This window comes from Berghia stephanieae, chromosome 4, assembly GCF_034508935.2.
Source record: "Berghia stephanieae isolate SIO BIC M18660-M18661 chromosome 4, UCSD_Bste_1.3, whole genome shotgun sequence".
In the NCBI taxonomy this organism is placed as follows: domain Eukaryota; kingdom Metazoa; phylum Mollusca; class Gastropoda; order Nudibranchia; family Aeolidiidae; genus Berghia; species Berghia stephanieae.
Window position 1 is genome coordinate 32,427,095 of NC_088363.1, and position 27,513 is coordinate 32,454,607.

The window sequence follows — 27,513 nt, forward strand, 5'->3', positions numbered from 1 at the left end:
AAATCCTAACTCATAATCATGTAGGTGGAATATGAAATGAACATATGATACGCAAATTCAAAAGAATTTAATTTACAATGCTAAACGATGTACAACTTTCAATAAATCAAGCTTATATGGTAACATTGATGAAAACGATGACAAAAGCATGATGTTTATGGGATGAGATCTCTAATGGTTACTAGACTGTAAAACACATTTTGTTTGGGAACTGACTAGACAGTATGCTTTATGCATGACACCTAGCAGTGTAAAAAAAAAAATGAGCAAAAAAAAAAAAAAAAAAAAGAAGAGAAAAAAAAAAAAAAAGAAGAGAAAAAAAAAAAAAAAAAAGAAGAAAAGTTCAGCCAATGGGAGAGTGATCTGGTCAGTTCAATTAATCAGTAATCACAAAACAAAAAAATAAATTTTAAAAAACAAATTGTCAGTCATAAAAATAAGAAGGATAGTATCAATAATGGCCATCAATAATCAATGGCTTTGTTCGTAAGAACAGACAATGGCCCTCAATGATTAATGATTGGTCAACAAACAGAAGGAGGGAGCCCACCCATAGCAACACCCCTCTCTACGTAGCTGTTCTTATTGAATTGATGCGTTATCAATTCAACAATTGCTCTAAAACTAACTCAGATCTACTGATTTGAATCTCATTTCTGTACAAAATTGTAGTCCTCCGGGGAATGCCCTCGCTGAACCTTAAACTTATAGACTATTTGATAGCTTTATCAAAAATTTCCTTTTTGATAACTATTACTATTACTATTAAGTGTATGTGTTTGTGTGTGTGTGTAATTATTACACGGATCCGATGAATGTAAAATGTGTAAGTCTGTACTGAATTATCTATACATATCTCTTGAACTTGATTATCAAGTTGATAGTCATTCAATTCAATAATAATGTGATCACCTGCGTAGAAGGGTGGTGGTTTGGAAGGAATCCCTAATATGAACACATGAATATTTTACCTTTTTTATTTGGATAATACCTTAGTTTGGTTGGGATGACTTTTGTTGTAAAAAAAATGAGTCAATCCATGGTTATGGTTGCAATAACATTCATCGTGCCTTGTTGGGCACCTCCCATCAAACAATAACAAAGTCATTTGTGTTGGAGATACATTTGACGCATCGTATAGAAGTCTGGTGGAAATAGCGAAAACGAAAGTAGGTTATGAAGGAAAACAAACAAAAATGGCGGGTAACCACCTTCAAAGTCTAGCATACCAATTTGGTGCGAGTGCTTCCAGGTTTAAAGATAATATGAATTCTGTTTTAGAGAAGGTAATTTCATACAGCAGTTGATATTCACGCTATTTTTTAAATGTACAAACAATCTAATCTACGACGAAGTGATGATGCTGTGTCGCCAGTGCCAGCAGAGTCAGAGTCAGAGACCATCGTTAATTCATAATAATCCTAGTATTCGTAATTGCAGCAAAGACACCTTGCCAGATAAATTTTGGGCACCGTTCATGGATTGATGTCTCTGACGAGGGGGCGGCTATCTTTTTTATGTTGACAATTGGAGATTGGCCAGATAAGTTTCGTTAGTGAGAAGCAGTTTAGTCCAGGGTTGCCAGATAGTTTTTGTTTTTTTGGCAAAATCGCAAACTTAGATATTCCTCTATCCTCCCCCCGCCCTCTTTTCTGTTGATCTAATTTTTAAAAATGTGTCACACCTATAGATGAAGATGAATATAAATATAAATATAACTTTATTGTCTAGTGTTCTAGCTGGATATATTATCGTTCGTTCTCTGGCCCTATTCACCACATCGTCTCAGATACAGTCTGCCATTTTGTGCTTTGTATTGTCATGTATTTTTAGTCTAATGATTAGAATATTTTAACATTTTTCTTGTTATTTTTATTCATATTATCTAAAACTAAAACTAAGATATAGCCCAACATTTGCAGAACATGACATAAAAAAAAGTAGCCCAAAAAGTCGCACGTCACAGATTTATATTTTTTTGGTACAAACAGTCATGAGAAAATTGCCCGAAATACGGACTACTTTCGAATTTTTTTTCACATTTATTCATTTATTATTTGTGTATTATTAATATTATTTAACATTTGTTTAAAATTAATTTTTCTTATTTTCATCCCACGTTATATTCAGATCCCGGTTTCTTCAAATTTCTTTGGGCGTGGGGTGGAGGGAAGAGGTAGTTTTGGTATACTTTTTATTTATCTTTGTTTGCTTATTTATGGAAACTGGCGCTATATCAATTCATAATTATAATAATTAGATCCAATGTGGCTATCCAGATCGGACCAGTTCTGAGGTAAATAAAAAAGATTGACACCCCTCTCGTCAGGGATATCAACCCGCGAACAGTGCCAAATTTTGCATCAAATTCCCAAGTCTTAGATAAAAACCCAATTGGGCTTTGGTATAGGAATGAGGTCCTAGATACCATCTTGCTTTGTTTACACAGAGGCCGAGTTGCCACCTTGGCTGTCCTTGATAGTATCTACATTAGTACGGTCCACTCTGGTTAAAGGCAACTCGGTTAATCGCAACATTTCCCAAGAAACGGGATTAATTCTATATAAAAGTCACTGGTTAATAGCAACAAACTTTGGTTAATCGCAACAAATTTTCGCCCTCCAAAAATAGTAAATTCAAGAAATCAATCTGATAAAAATATTAAATTTTATAAAGGAAGAAATCGTGACAGGTTTTTTTTTTAAATCGAGAATGAGCAGGATTTAATGCTACAATAGTGTGTCACCACTTTATTAGAGAGGCAAAAGAGGACAGGGCTTTGCAGTAGGGGTTTGTGATGTTATCTCTAACCATTGAATAGGAGGCGAGAGAGCTGGACATAGTCTTTACAACATGTGGACAATGCCGGTTGTAAAGAGGAAATGGGCGATATCCTTTGTTTTGGGATTGGCAACTGCATTGTGACCAACAAGTTTAGTGAGAACTTTTTGTCTCTCATGACTGCTACTGTTAATCACTTTGTTTCTTACATGTGATGAGAACAAAAGAGTGAAGGTGAATCAAATCTGAATAAGATGTCAACTTGCAGCAAAGCTGCTTTTGCTTTCTACATCTATACAGGGCTACCATATGGTTTTTAATTCCTTTATATTGCTCAGTCTGTGGTATACTAAGAACAATGTTTACAACAACTAGTTTGAGTTTCCCATATATATGTAAAATGTTGTAAAAGTGGACTGGAAACTCAACTTTGGTTAATTGCAACTTCGGTTACTCGCAACATTTTTGCTGATCCCAAGGTGTTGCGATTATCCGGAGTAGACTGTACTAGTATAGGGTGGTTAGTATTAAAATAGTATATTATTAGTATTGTAGTAATGTATCAGTATCAATAATGATACATATAACATTGCATTGTATTGCAGTTCCTGAGCTGGAACAAATGAAGTGATCGTAGTAGTAATGGTGGTGGGGACGAGGGAGACATGGCAGAGAAACTTGAATTGTGTAGCGGAGACTAAGCTGCCACCTTGGCTGATCTTACCATGAAGGGGGGAGGAGGGGGGGGGGGGGTGAAGAGATCTGATTGACGTGTCAAATTATGATAATTTCGCTAGGTACATTTCTGATTCCTTCAAAGAATTCAGGTTACAGAAAGAAGTTGGACATTTTTTTGCCTAGAACACTGTAAACCAATCACCTGGCCATGTTTTCTGTGTAAACAAAATAAAATGGTGACAGGGACCTCGGCCCTTTTCCAATGCCCCCAAATGATCTAGACGTGTATTTAAAAAAAAAAAAAATTGGAACTGAAAATGTCAAGTTGGCGTTTGTCTATTTTTTCAATCAGCAAGGAAATGTTCAATCGATCCATAGTCTGCCCTTATCAATTTTATTGTCTTCTTTTGTTCATTCTGACCACAGGGAAATTGAAGATAGTTTGAGTTTAGGCTTGGATTTTAAATTGAATTTTTATTTATTATAAATTTTGTTGTCGTTCTCATCTGTATAATGATCTGCCTGTCAACCATTGAACATTGAACTTTGTTGTTTCTTTTCTTCAGGCCTGTAAATTCTCAGGCAATTGCCTGAAATCAGACAATCTCAATTATTTTCTACCTCAGGTCAGGAACATAAAATATTAGACAAAAAATGAATTTAAAGAAAATTGCTCCAGAAGGAAAGGTTGTAAATTTGACCTAGGTTGTAAAGGTCGTCAATGGTCGTAATTGTGAATTTATGGTCCGTGATTTTTGACATACCGGTCTGTCCTCTTTGGATACAGAAATCAATATGTTATTGTTATAATAAACCCTCAGTATATTTTGCAGTTCACTTCTTAATGGAACAAAAAGTAAAAACGTAATTGTCTTTTTACTGGAGTACAGCACTCAGAAAGGTGTTGCCCTATGTGTTTTCGTAAAAGTTCAGTAAAATGTTGCCTGCTGAATTGACATCCCTTGAGTACTGATACCTTAGGTAAAAGTCACAAGAACTGCACAGCTCTCTAAGTGACGATATCGCTCTCAGATCCGTGGAATTTCTTGAATTATGGATTTACTCAGAAATTTTCAGCAGGTTTTGACATGTCAAACATTTTCATGTCTTTTGTCATATTTTGAAATCTGTGCATGGATATTGGTGACGCTCCCATTTTTATGGCATCACCTTTCAGACTAGTGCCAAATATCAGAAGGGACACAAGTCTAGTGGTCTTGGATGAGTTGCTGGTCAGGGGGAGGCTGGGGGGGGGGGGGGGGGGTAAGGGAGCTGTCCCATGATAGTACAGTTGTAGTTGACAATTTTCAAACAAATCACATTTTCCATCTAATTTTTTGAAAAGTTCAGTTCATGTACTATTCTTACAAGTAACCTTTAACTTTAAAATCATTTTAGGAAAGATAATTTAAATATTTACAAAAATAAGTTATATCTCTAAGTAATAATATATTATATATTACATAAATGTGATTTTTTATGTTATGTTGACTTTGACCGATAAATTGATATACTTTCCTACTTTTTGACATATTGCGATTATCATCACTGCTCTACCAAACCATCATATAATCTTTGTTACGATTTTCATACTTTTTATTCTCAGTATAAACGCCTTTTTATTCTCAGTACAATCGCCACTTTGAAGATGATGATCTTATCAGCCTAGCTTCATTAAGTGTTAGCAGACTAAGCTCCCGTGGTGAGTAACTACCAATATGTTTTTCTTCTTTTTTTTTGGTTGTTTTTTAGCAGACAATAAAATAATAATGTTTAAATTTAATATGTGCAAAAAACTGATTCAACCCCTACGTCTGTTGAACTTTTTATTCATAAAGATAAGTGTATTAGTCAGCCCAGTAACATACATGGTTAAATACCAACATTACAGTAATGTAAAGCTGTCCTTTGGATAGATAAGTCCCTTCTGCAGCCAATTACAGACACATTCTTTTGATCTGGATTTAATGTGAATTATCAAGGTTTTGTTTTTGTTATTGGCCGAAGAAGGGTTTTGAGCCAGAAATGTTCCATGTTTAGATTTAGTGTTTTATTCTTCTTAGAAGCTGTTATGTTCTGCTACTCTTAAACTGCTCTTCTTTGCTTCTTTGCTTCTCCTTTTCCTGGCTGTCTCCAGGCGATAAGGAAATATTTAGGGATAGCATTATGCATGTTTTCATTTCCCATAAATTACATGATCTCGACAGACAAGAAGCCTATGAAATTATGAAGAAATTAAAGAAAATGAGATTGAATGGCAAAGCAAGTGACCAGAATAGAAAAATGTTTTTGACATCTTTAGTCTTATCAATTTTTCCAAAATTCAAGCGCTTCATTTTGGCATTTGAACAAAAGAACCCAATGCTCTACCTGCTCTATGACAAAACAAATTTCATTTTCAAAACTTTTCTCACATATTTTGTCAAGCCACAATATATTAGAGTTAGCGAGTTAGGAAAATCTTTGTCCGGTCTTCACTTCACAAAGTATATTTACCTGGATGTCAAGCACATTTTTGTTTGGAAATCAAGTGGTGTTTTGGAATAGATGCCCGCTACTGAATCTCTGCATTACAAACTTTGTCTGATCTTTACCAACAAGCTGCTATTTATATGCAAAAGAAGCTGTCATTGAGTAATCCCCTCATCAGAATCTTATCCTTGCTGGATCCTAAAGCTTCTGGCCAGGCAGAAACAGGAAGTTTTGTCTAAAGTCTCTTTAAAATATTTCCCCTTCATCAAAAGCTTTTGAATAAGAGATCATGGCAATGCAGTCCGATTTTGATATATCTGCAAATGAATGATGTGGGGTGTGCAAATGTCTGCAGGTTGAGAAGATACCCTGATGTGAAGAGGATTGCTTCAACATGCCTGTCCATTCTCACCATCCAAGAGTGTAACAGTCTTATGGTATGACAAATAATATAATCATGGAAAACTTCACCATCAATGGACATCTCTACATATGAGGCAATCCAGTCCATCAAATAACGACTTCTTGCCTCTGACAAGTCCACTTTGACTTTCTATAAGAGACCTGACCCTGACAACTCACATGTGGATGTTTCTATGGCTTACCACATGCAGACTGCTGCCCTGGGGCTCAAAGAGACCAAGAAGAGAGAAGGAGACCCTCTTGGTCCTCCCTGTGCCAAAAGGATTAAATTAAACATATGAGGCAATCCAGTCCATCAAATAACAACTTCTTGCCTCTGACAAGTCCACTTTGGCATTCTTTAAGAGACCTGACCCTGTCAACTCACATGTGGATGAAGACCCTCTTGGTCCTCCCTGTGCCAAAAGGATTAAATGATGATGCTTCCCCTCCCTCCTCTCCTCCCCCCTCCCTGTTCCCATGCCCTCTCCTGAACTACCCCTTCCCCTTTGTTTCCTTAATTTCTTTCATTACCCTCTTCCCTCTCAATTCCCTTGTCAGCTTGTTTGTTCATGTCATCCAGCTGGTAAGGATTTCCATTTATATTGCTTAATTGAACGATTATTTGAGTTTTAAAAAGTTCAGACTTTTTTGTTATTCTATCATTTTCAGGTTTGTGTTTGTACATTGCTTTTTACAGTCCATAGCTACTGGTAATTTAGTATTCTCTCTGACTGCTCGGACTAATGCTTCAGTTTTCTTCTTTGTCAGGTACTCTGAGGAAGATCAAAACAAGTCACCCCTTTGGAAGTTCCCATCTAAAATCGACAAAGAGAAAAGGTTGTTATTGTACTTTTTTTGAGGCAGTCAATAGTTTTTGTTTATGCTTCAAGCTTTGTTATCGATATGGAATGTCATTTTGGAAATAGACATTTATTTTTTTTAATGAGCTACAAGATTTTTGCTTGGTGAATATACATAATGATATTGTGTCCACATTTTTTCAGCACATTAAAAACTACTATAGCTCTGATCCTAGATCACCAACTTTTTATTTATTCTTCATTATTCAACCCAGAGAATCTGTGCAGTAGGGGATAGAGCTCTTAAAAAAAAAAAAATAAGCACAAGGCATCCCTGACAGAGGTCCCAAACCAACAACACTTAACATATAAGGCAATTTTCTTTAGACAGATGCCATATATGTTCATTTTATAACTGCGTATGGTGAGACACTGTGAATAAAGAGCCTTTGTCGAGAACTCAACTTGCTTTGCTGGGACCTTCAGGTTCAAAAGCGAGTGTCATACCTCTATTCCACGCGGCGGCGTATGTTTTTATTTTTATTTGTTTATTTATTTTTTATTTTTATTTTTTTTTTACAGATGAAATACTCAGGGCGAGGGTAAGTATTCCTCTTGCCTTTTAGAGGCTACAATGAACATACTTGAGAAGAAATTTCACAGCAATGTTTTGTATTAATTTCTTTATGTTAACAAATAATTGTACAATATTTTTCTGTCTTTGGGTTGGTTAGATTTACATTGAATTATTTATCTGAAAAGGTGTGTGCAAAACAATGCCAAACAAAGCAGGAAGACAAAATCAACATGCCTCAACTTGGGGTCGAATATAAGACTCAACTCTTTGTAAAATTTTAGGAGAACGAGTGTTGCGTGATTTGTCCTCACTCTTTCAATCAGATTATAGGTATTTATTTAAGGTTATCTTTTGGTACAATTAATCTGAGGGGCAGAACTGGTGTATCTTTTACTTAAACACATACCATAAATAGCATTAAAAGCTGATTCTGTAATCTGCTGATCAATCTTGAAACTTAATCTTTTCTCTTTTTATTATTATTTTTTTAAAATTTTCTTTCCACACACAGCTGGGCTTGAATGAAAATAAAGTTGACCTAAATGTATCAAGAGCAATTCAAAGTGAGTATTTTAAATAAACCATCCCAACTTTTTAAAAAATAAATAAGCTGTTTTTTGAGGTTTTTTTAGATTTAGAGGATTTGTAAAAAAAAAAAATATGAGCTGGGAGGAGGAAGGAGCAGGTTTTCCTGTCACAGTCACAGCAGCAAGCTAATTTCTTGGGTCTGACTTTGCATTACTCTTAATTACATAATCATGACATGGTATTTGGGAACAATGTATGGGTCGTATACACCTTGCTGATATCTTTTTACAAAACTGTTTTGCATACCTACTTGTGTTTTTGGGATTTTTGTGGGGGGGGGGTGATTATTCTCTAAAATTTAAGCATATTTCTCAAAAGATTGTTTATACAGAAACCGTAACTTTTAAAAAACTCCAAACATTTTAAAATCACAGGATAATTTTCCTGACCTATTTTAAATATAACCTACGTTAGCAATATTTAGTTCCAAACTACAAATGTACAAACCATTTTCTCTGAATTGATTTTTCAGGAGAAAGTGCTGTAACAATATCAGACTTAGATGGAATTACAGCCAATGAACCAAGTGATGCTGAAACATTGTCGTCTTTTGATGAGGATGATATTGATGATGACCAGAACAACAGTTTGGATGAGGACAATGCACCTACAGCTGACACAGATAAAGAGAATTCTTTTCATAACAGTAAACATGACGATGAAGAAGGATTATCTGATTTTGATGGTGATGTTCAAAATCATGGGTCATTGTTCGCTGATGAGCAGAACTCTGAGTCATTTGAAAGTAGTATTGATTCCTCTAATTCTTCTGCCAAAAGTACAAGTCAAAAGGATTGTAATAGTAACGTTGTGAAGAATTCGACTGTGACACTTGTCATAAGTAGTGAGAGTGAAGATGATTGTAGGGATGAGGTTTTCGGTGGTTTAAATACTAAATGTAATAAAATCAAAGATGAAGTGTTGAGATTTTCCCTAAATAGTTCTGTTAACAGAACTTATGTAGTGCCATTTAACAAGCAGAGTCCATGTCAACATAATAAAGGAGGAAGAAGAAATGACACTCGGGTTGAAACAAAAAGACTACAAAATATAACTGCAGTAGATTCTACCTCTAGACCGAAAGTAAACGATGAATTAACATTTTCTGAGAGACTTTTAAAGACATCACCATATAATTGCATCAATCATACTGAAAGTTCAAAGGCCAAGACAGACTGCGCCTCAACTTCAACTCCTAAGCAGTCTGATTCAAAGCAGATTCTTAAAGAGAATAGCAGATACAGGTCAGATGAAGGTGACATTAGATATGATTCAGTTTTTAAAAGTCCACAAGGACTTAACATTAGAAGAATAACTCCTGTTCTTATCAGACCAACTTCGAGGCAAAGTCCTGTTGGACATTCACCAAAACATTCTTCTCACACTTCAGGTGTTTCATCATGCAGCAGTCTGGGCCAGGGGGAAACTAATTCAAATTTGAATCCAGAAAATTTACAACAAAGAGCCAATCATCAGCTGGGATTGATGGTCAGCAATGACTTCAAGAAACCTAAAGTCCCATCTCGGTTTTATCGAAATAAATTTCTAAAGACACAACAACCACCACCACCACCATCATCATCATCATCATCAGCATCATCATTTCGTTCTGATAACACGCTTGACATAAAAACCAGGAGAGTGGACCAATGGGTAGGAATGATGAACAATAATACAACAATGTTCAGGGACCATTTGCACTACTCATCATGTCCCCCTGAAATGTTCAAACAGATTTCTCAACAGACACAGACTGAGTCTTACCTTATCCAAAAAGCTGAAACCCATTTGTCATCTATTGATAAGCAGAAAGACATTGGTATTCAGACAACCCTCAATGACTCTTTGAGATGCACGAAAAGAAGCTCCCCACCTCGTCCAGTTATGAGAGATGTTAGCACAATATTGTCTAATTCCTTCGTCGATGCCCACTCACCTAGACATACTCCTGATAGAGTGTCGGAAAACGCCCTGTTGGATTTTGAACAAAGTCAGGTTGTATTTAGGGATGAGAATATTATGTTTCCAGAGGAATTTATTTATAGATTTTGCCCACAGAATCCAAACAGAATTGACAGTGACTATTCACACGACCGCTATCAAAATGAACGACTTAGACAGAGTTTGAAGTGTTTTCGTCCGAGGAGAAATGAAAAGAGAGCTCTAGATGAGGAATATCAGAATGACATGTCATTCCAACCAAGGCATTCAAAAAGCATGAAATTAGACAACTCATTTGAATCGTCTTATAGTATGAGATCAAGAGATTGTTTATTAACTGTTTTGGATTCCTCTTCACATGGTAATGGTGATGGAACATATGTAGTTGATGTTGCAACAAATTCCTGTCGAGCAACTCCCTGTCATCATAAGTGTCAAAGTGTAAGGAAGTCTTCAAATAAACGCCAAACTCCATCTAATGCTGATGACGTGACCAGAGCTAGAAAGTCTTTAAATACACATCGAAGACGTATCTCAGGTGCAAGTTTTGTTAGAGCTGGTAATCCGCAGCATTTATCTGATTACAACTGTGAGGAACGTGGATCGTGTGATATGATAGGCAGTAGTTTCTCTAATGCTGGTATTGGTAAAAGCCCTGACAACAAGGAGTCAAGGTTGTCTCCCAAAATTAGCTCCTTTTTAGATTCATCTAGACCCATCAACAATAATAATGTTCACGTGCAACTTAGAGGAGATCATGATCAAATCCTTTTGGATAAGTCTTCGAGTTGTTCATCTAGACCCATCTACAATAATGGAATTCATATGTTACCTAAAAAAGATCACAATCAAAGCCTTTTAGACAAGTCTTCATGTAATACATGCTTCAGATCACATCCAAATACTCCCCTTTCATATTTAAGTCCTGTAGAACCAAACTACCCCAGCCCTTCAAAATTACACAGAGTGGGAAAATCTTCCCAAATTATTGGGGATAATACTGATATGCGTATGGGCAATGATGTGAACAACACATTGAGGACTTCTTTATTCAACAGTAAGCAACCTTGCAGTGGTAGTGGATATACGCAATTAAGAAATACCTCAGGTGTGATTATAAATGACATAAACAAATTTGCTCCTACAAGGAAGTCTGATAAAATGAACAACAATTCCCCACCATTGTTGGATCACACGAGGCTAGAAATGAAATCAATCGGTTCAGAATCTTTCGTTGATGCTCACACGCCCAAAAAAGTGCCACAGCTATCACCTCGAAAAGTTTTTTCTCATAACTCCTCACATAACTCAACTTTGCCAATAGTTAATCAAACAATATCCATTATTGACACAAACTGCCCAACTAGAAGCACACCCAATTCCGTCAGACAGAAAAGGTCTGTTGACCAAGAGACATCATTTGAGAGAAATGAAAATCATTGTTTAAATTCTACACCAAGTAGATCAGGCTATGTCGTGTATAACACGTGTGGGAGTTTAAGAAAAGTAGCATCACATTTTCCTTCTAGAGATGAAGGTAATAGAATTAATCATCCTCAAAATTCTCCATTAGTTGACAAAGGTCAAAGTTACAATAGGGTCATTGATCATAACACAAGCACACAGGAACACAGTTTTAACTTACCTTTGAGAAGTGATGTTTGTCATAGTAAAAATAAGCCTGATATTTTTTCCAACCCTTCTACTAAAAGGAACACTTTTAACGATAGTCAATCCACTATTCATAGTTCAGACGATGAAGAGTTTAGAAAAGAGCACGAGTTGGATGTTTCATTGGATAATGTTTCAGCAATATCACCTGAACAAATTCAGGAAAATAATTTTGCAAAGAAAAACTTTTTCACTGAACCTTCAAAGCATTGTTATGATCACCAAAAACGTTTCAGTCTGCATTCTACAAAACATGCTAATTTATCAAATCATAATAAAATTGGTTCCCCTCTTGGTAAACATGGAACTCAATTTATTCAAAGTCAGAGACAAAAAGAAAACACAAGAGGATGGAATAATTCTGTGTGGAAATGCAGAGCACAATTTGATAAAACTGATTTCATAAAAGACAGACGTTTTAGAGCAAGTACGCCGGTTGGAATGAGTAGAAAAGCTGTCCCTTTGAATACAAGTATGTCCACCATCGTTGGGTTTCAAGGTGAAGAGATTGATAGTGACACTGATGAGGAGGAGTGGGAAAGCAGACTGATAGAAGATGTTGATGTCTTGTAATTTTTTATGGTTTTATCTGATGGTTATGAGGCAAAACAGTTTTCGAACTACAGTACAACTTCTCTCTAACTCTAAGGACATCGTTGGGACCAGGGCTACAATGAAAAAGCATGTATTTAAAATTTGGACCTGAAAAACTTGCTCTTTAAATTATATTGATCCTCCTCTTGTCAAAAAATCTGAAACTTGGGACTTCACGTTTTTGATAAGATGAGGGTCATTTTATTTGATTGATATTAGAGGAACGGCATTTTAAATATGTGTTTTCAGAGTACGGCAGTGTAATTTTGTCAGCTTAATAAAAACTGCACAAGTTTCATCATTCTTTTCAATAAAACAGAACTTAATAAAGCACAGTGTCCAAATTGCGATACTTTAATACCGCGGCCTCCCACAGCCCTACCGCGGTTAAGCGATGCCAGATGTGCCAGGTGATGACTCACCCAGTTTCGGCGAGAAAACGAACGGCGCGCTTGCTGGACATGCATGTTATAGTAATTGTATGCAATCAACAGTTGGGCATTCCCGTTAAATCAAAACATGCCATTGAAAGCATATAGGGTGGAAACTGTTAGTAATGATGTATGGTTATGACATGACAAGTTTCATTAGTCTATGAATGATGGAATGATAGTTAGAACGAAACAAATGTAGGTCATTTTTTAAACTGATTATCATTAACACTTTTCAATTAAAGTGTCGATTACAAGACAATGAATCCGTGGACATCTGATTTTTTTGTTTTACATAACTCTTAAAACTATTACAATTATAACTCACCCTCAATTTCTCTTGCGAAGTTCATAGTTAATCCAAAAAATGCTCTTGAAGTAGTTATCTATATCCCATAACTGAATTTTTTGAAAGTCTGCATAGAGGTTTACTGAAGCTAGCTTCACAATAATCTTGGAATTGTCAATCTTATAAAATCTTACTTTGTACAAATAATTTTCAATAATCCAAATATGAAATTTTAAACATAATAGTTAACTTTATCAAAATGTGCGCATCAGCTTGTTTTATTTTAAAAGATAATTGAGAATTTCCCTTATTACTTTATTTTCGCTTTCTTTGGTGACTTTCCTTGATTGCGTAGTCGTGGTGATGTATGGAGAATATTTGCTTCCATGATGAGCTTGATTTTTTTAGTGTCACTTTTAACACCACACATTCTTTTGTCCAATTTTCCTATGATTTGGTGACTGGCTTCAGTGCCTTGCTCTCCATGGAGCCCAAGACCAAACCCAAATCTGGCCATGAATGGAACGCAATGGTCCTCCAGTATGTGTTGTTTTGTAATGATCATGTTTGTGAAGTGTGTTCTAAAAAAGTGGAGATAATTATCGATGTTTTCTTGTGTCTTGTGTAACTGGGTTCTGTCTATAGGCCTGGAATGCGAAATGCTATCATGGACAATTTGATATAGGGTGTTCAGTTGTGTGAATTTAGCTTTGATTTCCCCAGCCAAGTCACTTGTTAATGAATTGCATGTGTGTTTGCGTGTTTCTTCCACAACAGCTTCTGATAAGGCCCCTCTGACTTCCGCAGTCAAATACTTGTGACAGTGGTTGCCGACAAAGGCCCGACTATGATAGGCTTGGGGTGTTATCTTGTGTCTGGCTAAAATCGCATCCAGATTGGGCCACATCTTGAACTGAGGGTTTCAAATCCTTATGCATTATAACTTCTTTTCAATTTTTTGTACGATAGTTCGAATCTATGTCTGTCCCTTTCTGTACGACTAAGGATCAAGCATGTGTTTTGTGTCTTTCAGTTGTTTTTTCAAATCCCTTCTATGACGCCAATTCTTTCCAAATATTTTCAAACTTTTCCCTCTTTGCGATAGATTCCTGTTATCATCCGTGATCATTCTCATGTCTAACTTGTCTACTGCCTGTTCTAAAAGTCTATGGTGCTTGATGACTATCCCTAACATTATGTGAAGGTATGGAGGGACTGCGTGTGTAAGTTCAATGTTTATCAATGGCCATCTCAAGCAATTGTTGAACTTGGGTGCGTGTTTTTTATCTCCATTATGCTTCTCCATCAAGCATGAGGCGTCTTCCTTTATCCCTTCTAGTGTTCTTTGTGGAAATGGGGTTTCTGCTCTTGAACTAAAATATCGTTTTGGCAGTGTACACCACAGACATGGAAAGGTGCCTTGGGGACCTGACAGACCGTACACTTTGGTCAGAAACTCATAATCACCATTGATGAAAATAACAGTAGTTTTCTTTCTCCATCTTAAGTTGTTCTGAATGTCATTGATCTTGGGCTCTATCTTCTCCATCATTAGTTCTATATTTCCGTAACTGTCCTTGACATATGCCAGTCCTATCACTACGGTATTTGTTGTTGTGTTTGGTTTGCCGACATTCAAAAGCTGCATGGTCAATTTGAATGGGTCCCCACCAAACTTAACCCACACTTCATCATCTGGGATGGTGTCACTGTGTGATGAAATGAGATCTTTACTATTGAAAGAATCTAAAAGACCCTCTAACTAAGTACTGATATCATTGACGAAGGCAAATGGTTTTTCGTTTGTCAAGTCTTCGTCTCCAACAAAATTCATGCTTTCCACGGTCACCATCAGAGCTGCCAACCTACTGCAAAAAATGCGGAATTGTACGCATTTTCAGCGATTGTACGCTTGTACGCATTTCCCCCAAGATTGTACCCATTTTCAGTGTACAGGGTCACTTCAGTTTTCTTTAGTTGTAATTCATATTATTACTAGCCTATTGAGAAACCTTGGTGACGAAGTGAATGTTCATATATTTTTTTACAAATTATGATCTTCATGTTGGGAGTAGAATTCTGAAAGGATTGGATTTAGTCTTGGGAGCATCATTGTTGCTGCAATTTAGCTTGGGCGGTGTGACTTTATGTAAGTATACCTTCCTCTTACTTTCACAATGGTTAGTTTCCGTCGATTTCAGGATTGTACGCATTTTTATGAAATCTCCCCCATTTTGAGGTCCCATTGTACACATTCTCATCAGATGGGGTTGGCAGCTCTGCACCATATTCCCCGTTATTTCTTTTGATGCACTTCGACTGGCTCCTTCATTTTCCACCTTTATTCCCCTTCCTTTCAGAAACTTTCGTTGTTTCCTGACTTGTCTCCAGGATAATCCGATGCATTCCTTCATTGCCAAAGTGTCATCATGGGGAATGAATGCTTTGTCCTTGATGCCAGCACGCTCAGCGATAATCCACCTCTTTTTGATGGGTAATTTCTTTAATTCAGATGCCGTCTGTACATTAAAAGAGTCATCATTCTCACCAGCAACGACATTTCTAATCCTTTCCAAAAGCTTGACACGTTTTCTTTTGGTCGGTATCTTTGCCTTCTCACTTTCTTTTCGAGGCACACTCACTCGCACTACGGAAAAGCTCCCCTCTTTGTTTGAACGTGGCAACAGGATTCGTTTTAAACATTGCTTTTAACACTTTCAAAGCTATTTTCTTTTCAGCTTCGGTGATATTGTCCTCTTCATGCTTACATTTTCTCGGCAATGTATTGATTTCATCTGACTTTTGAGGTGTCATAGCGGTTGCAGCATCACTTGTCTTTTTCGATGGAGTAGAAGATTCGAAAGGCCTCCAAATAGTGGCTTGTTCGTTCAAGGTTCGACTGCATGTAGGCTGACACTCAAATTCTAATATTTCCTCATATTGTGATGGCTCACGGTGATATTCCTTTAATGTAGATTCCTCATGGCTTGACTGGGTAATTTCCATAGAGTCATTGGATACTATCGTATCCTCTGACTTTTTAAAGCGTCCATCCAGTGATAAAGTGTGACTACAGACCACACAGTCATCGATAATTATGTCTGGATTAAAGGGCCACCATAGTGTTCCATTTTGTTTCCCAATGTCAATAGCTCGTTGACGCAATGACTCGGAGCAGCGTTTTTTAACTGATCTGACCAAATCAATACATTTTCTATAAATATTTTTAGGGTGTCTATCTTCACAATCACCAGTCACATCTACACCAAAAACAAGATAAATATTTTCTCTATGTCCCACACACAAAAATTTTTTTCGCCCCAATTTTTTTTCTTTTGTTGATAAGGAGAATCGTGCACAAATCCGACAGTCTATCTAGGTGGTTTAAATGAACATCCCGTGAATGCTCCATTATATGTAGTTTTTTTATGTCTCTTATTTATGTAACCTGATATTTTGGAAGGAATAAACAAATAATAAAACATTTCTGTATGATACTTCCAGTAAAACGCTTAACACATTGTAGATAAAAATGGCAATAAATAGATTTTTTTTTCTTAACCGCAGGCCCCCCTACACACCTCCCCCGAGAACACATTGAGATAATACATTTGAGCACAAATGTGAATATTTAACATTTATCCCTAAATCGCTCATATCGCGAACTCATTCTAAAACTTATATTAAAGACAAAGACTTCAAAATAGGGAATGAAAAAAAAAAATAAAACTTCATGGATCCAAACCAGAGTTATTAATCAAATTAATCACATCACTCACAACAAATTTGATATCATTCCAAGAGCGATGAGCAGTCGTATTTTAACTAATATTATTTTCCAAGTTGAAAACCAAGAAACAAGAAAAATTACACCGAAACAAATCTGAATGTGGTGATAACATGAATAATGAAAATAAAATGAATCGTTCTGAAGGCTTGGTGGGGGGAAGGGGGCAAAAGAGTGGTTTTCAAAGCAAATAATTGCATCACAGTGATGCACCACACGCGCATGCCACGCCAACGTCCGGCTTGCATACCTATCGTGTCACGGTCAATTACGTTTTCCCAAGAGCAAGGGTATCAGGTATCAGGTGGTCAGCCTGATGTGAGGCGATTGAAGTAGTCGAAAATATGACGCTGTGAAAGTCTCGTTAATTTGGTTATAATTATAAATTCAATCTTCAACTTCTCAATGACTCTGACAATGTGTACTTATTTCTAGGTCTGATGACATCTCAATTTGTTATCGTCTGATTGTTGTAATTGTGATGGAAATGCTCTCATCCAAAAATGTAGTTATCTATGCTTGGGGACCAGCATTACACTGCCGTTCTCTGAAAAAAGCATGTATGTATTAACATTTTGGCCAGAAAAGTCTTCCTTCAAATATTAGTTGATTAAAATGACCATCTTGTCAAAAACTCTCAAACCTGGGACTTCCGGAAGTAAAAATATATTTGAGAGTTTTTGGTAAAATGGTCATTATAAACGATTGATTGTTAAAGGGCGAGTTTTCTGGCCAAAATTTTAAATACCTGGTTTTGTTTTAAATTTACTTACTTATTCCTCTTTGGTGTTTCATAAACATATACAGTAGAATTACTTTAAACCGAAATTTTGGGGACCTTCTAAACCATTTCGGTTTAAAGACATTTTGGTTTAAAGCAAGTTCCCGTTTTTCGATGTTTTTCAAGGGTAGTAACTTTTTAAGATATTTGCTCATTTAATCGTATCATGGGTTTCCCCTTAAATGTAGTTGTTGAATAAATGCTGTCTTTGTAACCCCTTTAAAAATTATTATTTTTTAATTAAATTTTTTTTTGTGTGTGTTTTAAAAATATTTTTGGCAGTTTTCGTTTTCAATTCAAAATTGTTGAAAGAGTTGAGTTCGGGATGCCGTGTATTTTACATATCTCCGTCTTGATCAACCTTTTTTTCATTGACTTCACATAGTATTTTGATTTTAAACTCAAACGTGTAAGCACAGTGCTTTCTTTTAGTAAAATGCAAAGCTAAAATAAGATCGAAAGTTCTTGTGCGATAATTGATAATGAATGATGCGCAGCTACTCAGAGGTGAAGTGAAATGGAAATGAAAAGGCGTGACAATGCTAAGCTGTCTACTACACACCCCTCTTTTGTTGAAAAGCCATTAGGTTCAAATGCCTAATTACATAGACCCCCCCTCCCCCCCCCCCCCTCTCACACACACATTCAATCAAAGTGGAAATGAAATGGCATGTCAATGGTAAGTTGTCTACCACCCCCCTCCTTATGGTCAGTTCCAAAGCATCAACACACGAGCGAGAACATCTCGCTTGCATGATTCTACCCCCCAACTCCCCCTCTTTCCTCATTTTTTGCCTGCCAGTCACCCGTTGTCTTCCTTTTCCAGTCTTCAATAGTGGTGCTGGCCAAACCCAAGTGCAGTGATCGAAGTGTTTGCCTACCCCCACCCCTCACCCTCATCTTATACTTACGCTCTTTATTTTAATATCGCCAGGCATTATTATGTGGTGCCACCTTCCCGAATTTTTGAAGAAAAATAGATAGAGAAAAAGGGAAGGTGCTCTCAAGTTGTTTCGGTTTAAAGAAAGTCCTTCTTAGAAGTATTTCGGTTCATCGTAAGAATTAGTACAAAGATAATGAAGAAACTAGTACAATTTATTAAATTCTTTGCGGTTTAAGGTATTTTTCGGTTTAGCTTCTTTCGGTTTAAAGAAATTTTACTGTATAAGGTCAACAGTAAGGGGCACGAGTGACTTCTGTCTTCTGCCAGCTTCTGAACCACAACCCAGGTCCATTCGAAGGATGTCATCTCTCTTTCCACTGATCTTCTCCGAGTCTCCAGTGGTCTTTCCTTATTGTGGATACCCTTTGGTGTCCATCCGAGCGCTGTTTTCAGGATTGCTCCATCCTTCATCTGACAAACATAGCCACCCATCTAAAGCAACAGAAACTGATGCAAACAATTTTTTCCCCATAGCTTTTCAAAATAAGTCGAGGCAGGTTAACTTTTTTTTCTTGAATTTTTCTTTCTGCTTTGACTGGCACCGTTTCAATGTTTCAATGAATGACAAACCTTTTCAGATTTTGTCTTTTCCCTGCTCCCAAATTTGCCCTTAAGACAAGCATTTTCCTCACAATTTCCTTTGCCCACCCAGCTGTAATTAGGTTACTGTGCCTGTCCACTGTTATATCTGGGAAGAAGTAATTAACATAATCGATCAAAGTATCTTTACATACTCCTCTTTTTTTCTGGGAGTACACATTTGAAAAAAAATTGTTCCAGAATTTTTTTAAATCTCGATTATCTCTCAAGTTCATCCATTTATACTAGTAAAATGAGTCATCTGTGATGGAATGTTGTATATGTGAAATATTTCGATAGAATATTTTATCAAAGTCTTCCAGTTCTTTTCATTACATTACAGTTGAATCCGTGAATAAAGTCAACACTCTTAAACTCAACTTCTGCTTCAAGTTAAAGCCTCTCGTTTCTGTTCCATATAGAAAAAAGTCAACCAATCTTTCAATGTTGTATTAAAATTAAATAGGATTCCACTGTATTTTAAAGACCAATATTGACATGGGACAGTTTAAGTGTACTTATTTGTTACTATTTCTTGGATATGTTTGTAAAAATGTATTTTTATTTATGTACTTATTTATTTGTTTATCTATTTATTTACAATTATTTTCTGGGTGGGAATCCTGACCTCCCATAGTGGGCAGGGAGGTACATGCTGTGTCTTCTATCCCCCCAACCCGTTTTCCAATTGTTTCCTGTCGTTGTCTTGGAATGAGATTACTTGGTTTTGTCCTGGCCCTGGCCGGAGTTCCTTGACTGAGAGGGAAACAGTTGAATGTGTAGTTATAGTTTTGGAAGATGATATTTTTTTCCTTGTAAATCATCTCTCTGTTATCCATTGTATAATGTTTAGTTTACATATTATATTATATGATTTGTAAACATTTCAGTGTGTTCCTCTTAGTCTTAGTTGGGACCTGCGCTTGTGTCTGGATGAGACTTTTAGGTGATCTCAAACTAAGTACTTTGACGGTGTGCTCTTGGAATCTACATCTATTCCTATTTGAACCAATTCCCATTTGTCTCACCTTTTCTTTTGTGCTTTAATTGTAATTCTAGAACTTTTTACTATCCCATTTTCTTCCTTTTTACTGGCGCTGATATGACCTTAATGTGTTGCAAGCGCCATAAAACCCTTAAAAACAAAAACAAACATACAAGTATTTTATTGTTCTTGTTGTAAATTTGACTTTAAAAGAAGTCCAGATTATTATTATTTGCTCTTTGAGCCTTCTCTTTTCTTTTTTTTTAACATACTCTCCTTTTTCGTACTTCTTCTCTAGAGCTTTTGATTGTAAATCTCTCTCTCTCTCTCTTTCTCTCTCTCTCTCTCTCTCTCTCTCTCTCTCTCTCTCTCTCTCTCTCTCTCTCTCTCTCTCTCTCTCTCTCTCTCTCTCTCTCTCTCTCTCTCTCTTTTTAATCTTTCTCATTCCATCCCTCTCCCCCCTTCTCCATCCTTTATGATATTACATTTATGATGCAAATATGTGCAGCATATTTTCAATAAATTACATGTTGGATTGGAAATTAATAATAAAAGTTTGAGTTGAATTGTTGTTTTTTTCATTGTTTATGTAAAGGTTTATTCCAAATGTCCACCAAGATCCTTGACTTTGCTTCAGAATGAGCTTGCATACTTCTGGATGGGTTTCCTGACCTTCCATAATGGGCAGGGAGATGCTTGCTGTGTCTTCAATCCCCCTGTTATCTGTTTTCCAATTGCTTTCTGTCCTTGTCTTGGAATGAGATTACATACATGGTTTGTCCTGACCCTGGCAGGAGTCCTTGGCTGGGAGGGAAACAGTCGAATGTATAGTTATAGTTTTGGGAGATGATATTTTTCTCCTTGTAAATCATCTCTCTGTTACTGTTATGTACTGTTGTTTTTTGGGGGGGCTTTTTTTTTTTTTTTTAACTTATGATTGGTGGACATTTGAATGTATTCCACTAAGTGGGATATTGTGCTGGTTTCTGGGTGATCTCAATCTAAGTACACTGATAGTGATAGTTTAGTGTGCTCTTGGATCCTACATCTATTTCCTATTTGAACCATTTCCCCTATGTCTTACTTTTCCTCAAATCCTTTTAATTGCACATCGAGAATGTTTTTACTATCCAATTTTCTTCCTTTTTACTGGCGCTGATATGACCTAAATGCAATGTAAGCACCGTAAAACCCTTAAAAACAAAACAACACAAACCATGTAAATCATCTGTTATGTACTGTTATTTTGTATGTATTTTAAATACAGTATTTTATAAGCATTTGTTTTTGGTTTTTATGTTTTTAAGGGTTTTACGGCGCTTGCAACACATTTAGGTTTTAGTTATATGTAGTTATATCAGCGCCAGTAAGCATTTGAATGCATTCCTCTTCGTCAGATCCTATGAAGACACATTGAATATCTGGTGGGGTTCCTGACCTCCCATTGTGGATAGGGAGGTACTTACTGTGCCTTCTATCCCCTTATATCTGTTATCCAACATGCTCTCTGTCTTTGTCTTGAGATGAGATTATGTACTTCGTTTTGTCCTGGCCGGATACCCTAGCTGGGAGGGAAACAGTCGAATGTACAGTTTTGTGAGATGATTTATGCAATTTGTGTATCATGTATTGTTTATGATTGTGTATAATTTGTAAACATTTGACCGTGTTCCTCTTAGTGGGGACCTGTGCCTGTGTCTGGATGAGACTTTTAGGTGATCTCAAACTAAGTACTTCTGTTTCCTATTTGAACCAATTCCCCTTTGTCTTCCTTTTCTTTTGTTTTACTAACCCATTTTCTTCCTTTTTACTGGCGCTGATATGACAATGTGTTGCAATTGCAAGCGCTGTAAAACCCTTAAAAACAAAAAGCAAAACCCCTAAAATCAATCGAGTCAATCAGACACATTGAATTGATAGCTTGCTCTTGGAATCTTTTTTCTGCTCCCTATTCGATCTAGCCTCCTTTGTCTTACTTGATCTTCGGTACTTCCAATTGTTAATCTTGAATTTAAATCAACAACCTGTCATTATCTTCTTCCTTTTTACCGGACCGCTGCTTAATTGACTTCCCATAGGGAGGTTACTTGCTGTGTCTTATATTCCCCTAGGTATATCTTTTTTCCCCGATTTGCTTTCTCTCTTTGTCTTGAAGTGGGATTGCTTGGCCCTTTTGGAGTCCGTATGAGAGGGAAACAGTCAAATTATGTGTATACGGTTAGTTTGAGAGGTGATATATTTTTTTTTCATCTCTATTTTGTACTGATAGTGATACAGTTATATTATTTGTTTTTATAAACATTTGAGTGTGTTCCTCTTTGTGCTATCCTGTGCTGGTGTCTGGATGAAGCTTATAGGTGATCTCAAACTAAATACATTGATGGTATGCTCTTGGAGTCTACACATTTGTTTCCTGTTTGAACCAATTCCCCTTTGTCTTACTTTTTCTTGGGTGTTTAGATTGTAGTTCTAGAACTTTTTTACTATCCCATTTTCTTCCTTTTTACTGGCGCTGATATGACCTAACTGTATTGCAAGCGCCATAAAATCCTTAAAAAGTAACAAACATTAAATGTGTCACAAGCATCCAGAGGAAAAAAAATATATCTCAGAAATTCTGGTGATTTAAAAAATATTTTGGGTTTATTTTTTTTTGTTTTTTGTTTTTTTCAAATGTCTTTTTTTATTATTTTTTTGTTTTGCTTTTGTTTATTTTGACTACCAAGCACTGAGATTGGACAAGAGAAAGTAGCAAACTATCCTTTGTTACTAAATTGCCATGCTTTGGATCACTTCGTATTGAGGGATTTGAACCTACACACTCGGGTGGTCAGGAATATCAACTGACCTCACTTTTTACCACTTTGATTAAGAGTATGAGTATGGGGGAAATTGATTGCCCTCAGCTTCCATCCCTGATTAAGTTCTACGCTACTTTGTTCTTTCTTTAAATCCTTGAACTTGAACCGCCTCTTCGTCTTCCCATTTTCTTTGTGATCCTTGACTAGAGATTGTGACCTATCATCCATCTCTCAGGTGCTGATCTGATATGACCTAGTGCCACTGGTGCTGCTCAGCCCCCCAAAAAACTACACTAAACCAAAACAGTGTCTCAAGCGCTGTTGGAAATCATCTAAAATTTGAGTTTTTTATATAGCGTAATATCAACTAAACGTGCTCAAAGCACTTTACAAAGGGTCCCTGACCAACAGCAACACGTAACAGCGTGGCTCAACAGTACGGTCTTTGTTTCGTACCCAAAAGGTACCAAGTTCGACTACCGCCTCGTTGTGTGGCCTTGAGCAAGTCACTAAAGACAAATTTGCCCTTGGGGATGAATAAAGGGAATTTATTATTTATTTATTTATTTATTTATTTATTTATTTATTTATAATAGAACGCAATATGAATATGAGCTAGAGCGAGGTGACTTGCTCAGGAAATCAACAAAGTGGGTTATCTTTACTGCACATAATACTGACATGGCAGGTTTTTTGCAAAAATAAAACCCAAATTTTGCAAGCAAAATCCCAGAATTTTCAAGCTAAAAACAACAAACTTTGCAAAAAAAAATTTCTAAAATTTGCGATTAATTTTCCTAAAAACCCATAATTATTTCATGAAAGAGAAAGGTACTTGTTTGTTTTAAGGGTTTCACGTCGCTTGAAACAAATGTAAGGTCATATCAGTATCAGCGCCAGTAAAAAGGAAGAAAATGAGATAGTAAAAAAGAAACTACTCTTTCACGTTCTACTCGAGCTGTCAAATTAAAAGGAAAATTTTTGTTAAAATTGTTTTTTAAAATTTTCTTTGCAAAATCTAAAAAATTGCAGATTTTGCGGCCGCAAGCGATGCAAAACACTGTCATGCCAGATAGATAATACCCACGTGTGTATTTGGAAAGAAAATGAAGGGATAATACTTATGACTATTGCACTGCGTGTAATTAGTGAGTTATCTCCCTTGTATAGATTTGAAGCCATCATTTGTATTGATAAGGCTAAGACATTTTCGGTAAATCTAACGATTGACAGTTCGACGCAGAATTTTTTGTTTTTGTAAACTTGATATCGTACCGTTTATACTTAGCGTCACCTATTGGCAAATTTTCTATATTTTCCTCAGCCCTTTAATTAAATTCTTTTCCTAATCATAATTTGTGTTCGATTCCTTTATTATATTAATCGTGGATTTATTTACAAATGCAGAGCAAATGTTTTCATCCAAAAAGCGCTGAATCCAGAGTCGTATCTTTAATAATGCTCTTCTAATAAAACGCTAAAACTTTTAAGTGTGATTCAGAGAAAGTGCATTATTTTACGGGGCATATATAGAGAAGCCACCAGTAGCAAAATATGTAGTTCTTTGTATCGGAAGCTCCTCGTTTCATTGAAATAATGAGGGTAAAATGGGGTGCAAATATCATTTCGTTCGCAGTTGTATACTCTACTCCACAATTTCATCTTTAAAAAGAGAAACAACAGCCGATCTTCTTAAAATAAGATGATGGGAGATAATTATCGCGTTATTTTCTTAGGATATTTAATTTTTGGGTTACTCCCCCTTACACAGAAGCTCCATTCTCACTCTCTCTCTCTCTCTCTCTCTCTCTCTCTCTCTCTCTCTCTCTCTCTCTATCTATCTATCTCTCTCTCTCTCTTTCCTTCTCTTTCTCTTTATCTACACACACACACACACATATATATGTGTGTGTGTGTGTGTGTAGATAAAGAGAAAGAGAAGGAAAGCGAAAGAGAGAGAGAGAGAGAGAGAGAGAGAGAGAGAGAGAGAGAGAGAGAGAGAGGAGCTTACACGTGTATATATATATATATATATATATATATATATATATATATATATATATATATATATATATATATATATATATCTGTAGTTAGTCACGCTAATGAATTGCATCTACAATGATGTCTCAAACATGACAATGAGTAAACATCACAAGCCTCCATGCAAACCTTACGATCGTAATGGGAGTGAAGCTATGAATAATTTATCCACCTTGATTTTTAATATCGCTACAATGCATCTTGTTTGTACTATCTTCGTGTGCATGTCATATTATATCGAAGGTCTCGCTTTTTAAGTCAGTTGGGTTTGGTTGGGGGGCTGGGTTAGGGGGTTGGGGGCGGGGGCGTGAACTGGGATGGAGAGGGGTCATTAGAAGTGCAATCTACTAACCTTATCTCCAAGTGCATGCAATCGATCTAGAAAATAAAAGCCATTTTACCCTTAACGGTAGAATTTTCTTTCAAAATGTAAGTTTTTGCTATAATATTTCACTGATTACCACGTCGGACCATTTCGCCCTAGAAAGTCGTACCAAGATTCCGACGGCACTGAAATTACTTTAAATGTTAAAAGCGCCGTAAAAATCAATATAAACAAAAAAAAAAAAAAAAAAGAAAGAAGAAAAAAAAAGACCTTTATATAGCGCAATATCCACTAAATGTGCTCAACGCGATTTACAAGGGTCCATGGTCAACAGCAACATTTAACGTGTAGGACGGGACATGACGCCTGTTAGGCGATATTACAATTTTTCGTACAAAGATCACGCTGTTAACGGCCAGGTACTCATTTTACACCTGAATATGGTGAGAGAATGTGAGTAAAGAGCCTTTTCCAAGTACTCAACTATGCACCGAGCGCGAGGCTCGAACCCAGGCCCTTCCGATCCGAAAGCGAGTGTCATACCACTAAACCACACAGCCGCACAAAAAAAAAAAAAAGAAATAAACCAAAAATCAAAAAGGAAAAAGAAAACAACAAAACATAAATAACAACCCCACCCTCCCCATAAAAAGACCCCAGGTCGTGCCGCATTGCTTCTTTCTTGAAATAATCTGGTCTGTGGTTTTGTTGGAATAAATCGAACTCCATCTGTAAAAGGTTAATACGTGTTGCCGGTGGTTTGGTATGGGATCCATCAACTCGATTTCTACAACGCCTGCTTTTCTTTTTGACATTGTTCCTCGATTTCATATTCTGAGAAGGCGCTAGTGCCGGATCAATTTCTATCATCTTAGTCTTAGATAAAAGCCCATGCGACCATTTTTACAATATATGTTGTTACCTCGCCCTCGCTCAATTTGCAGCGCTGCGCTGCGGCTGATTCCTGGATTATTCCTTTCTTCCCTTGGAATAGACCCCTGGGTGGGATGAATAAAGAGAATTTTATTTTTGTACATAATTCTGTTCAGCAAAACACGCTTTTAAAGCACATGCACAGCATCAAATTCTTATAACAATAACAAAAATATTTCTTCAAATGTTACGATGTACATTAGAAGTCTGAATAAGACGAATGGTGATTGTATTGCAATGAATGTGACGATTTCTCTATAGCTGACAAGGAGAGGGTTAAAGATAAAAAAAAATGTTCTCTAGTACCTACTTTTTAAAAAAAAGTTAATGCCTTTTTAAATAGTTATAGTGACTTGGTTATGACAGTTACTGAAATACACATTGTAAGTAAGCTATTCAGCTTGCCGAGTATGTAGGTATCAATTTGGATCTGGAAAAAAAAAAACCCAACTTGATAGGGATTTGATGGGTCAGAAAAAGTTAGGAATCTTACCTCAAGGGAGCCCAATGAACTCTGTAGCTTTGTCATCTAAAAAAGATCGAAGCTTTAGTCTTCATCTCATTATTGAAGGAATGGACTGGGCAACGTTATGTCATCCTTAAACAAGGGCCTCCAGTCGGTTTATTATGTCAATAGATCAGTAAAATTAGGTGCCCCAAACGTAAACAATAACAAGTTGCTAGTGATTTCCGTTAGGGACCGGAATAATTTACGCACAATATAGGTCTCCCAATTTTGTAGTTTGGGTTGTAGGCAATACACTTTCAGTATTGAAAATATGTTTACATAAAATCTAACAGTTGCAGAAATAATAATATAAGGCTAAATTATTATGGAAATCAGGCTCCGAATAATTCTCGTTTTGTTCACACCAGCGCAATAATTTGCTCTGGTCTAAAAATAGATAGACTGTAACTTTAGATAAATTTTACCTTTTGTTCCATAAAATATCCATATCTAGACATTATTTGATGCATGATCGAGTATTTATGAATATGTGTTTCTTTTGCCACCTAACAGCCAAATTTTAAAGGTTATTTTTTTCTATTATTTACATTGGAACGTGAGCTGTCAAGACAGGAACATGTGGTTTGCCATGTGCTTCTCG

General features: G+C 36.3%; 2 protein-coding genes across 9 annotated transcripts in view; one reads left to right on the forward strand and one right to left on the reverse strand.

Moving 5' to 3' along the window:
• The window catches only part of LOC144970434 (iduronate 2-sulfatase-like), a 21,254-nt gene extending 19,819 nt beyond the window's left edge, over positions 1-1,435 (reverse strand). Inside the window, exon 1 of one of the 7 annotated variants that reach the window (XR_013644954.1) lies at positions 992-1,110. The gene's annotated coding sequence lies outside the window, so the exon portion shown is untranslated. Of the gene's footprint in view, positions 1-971 lie in introns of all 7 variants that reach the window. The other 6 variants (XR_013644953.1, XR_013644952.1, XR_013644956.1 and 3 more) reach the window with 6 other exon arrangements.
• Positions 1,108-16,956, forward strand: LOC144970433 (uncharacterized). 2 transcript variants are annotated; one of them, XM_078910065.1, is made up of 7 exons: positions 1,108-1,286; positions 5,089-5,161; positions 7,105-7,173; positions 7,719-7,738; positions 8,225-8,276; positions 8,774-11,841; positions 12,702-16,956. In XM_078910065.1, the coding sequence occupies exons 1-7, from the start codon at positions 1,197-1,199 to the stop codon at positions 12,714-12,716; spliced, it is 3,387 nt and encodes a 1,128-aa protein (XP_078766191.1). In that variant the 5' UTR covers positions 1,108-1,196; the 3' UTR covers positions 12,717-16,956. The 2 variants fall into 2 exon arrangements, with proteins under 2 accessions (XP_078766191.1, XP_078766190.1); XM_078910064.1 differs by lacking the exon at positions 12,702-16,956 and having other exon boundaries at positions 8,774-12,586.
• The last annotated feature ends 10,557 nt before the right edge of the window (positions 16,957-27,513 follow it).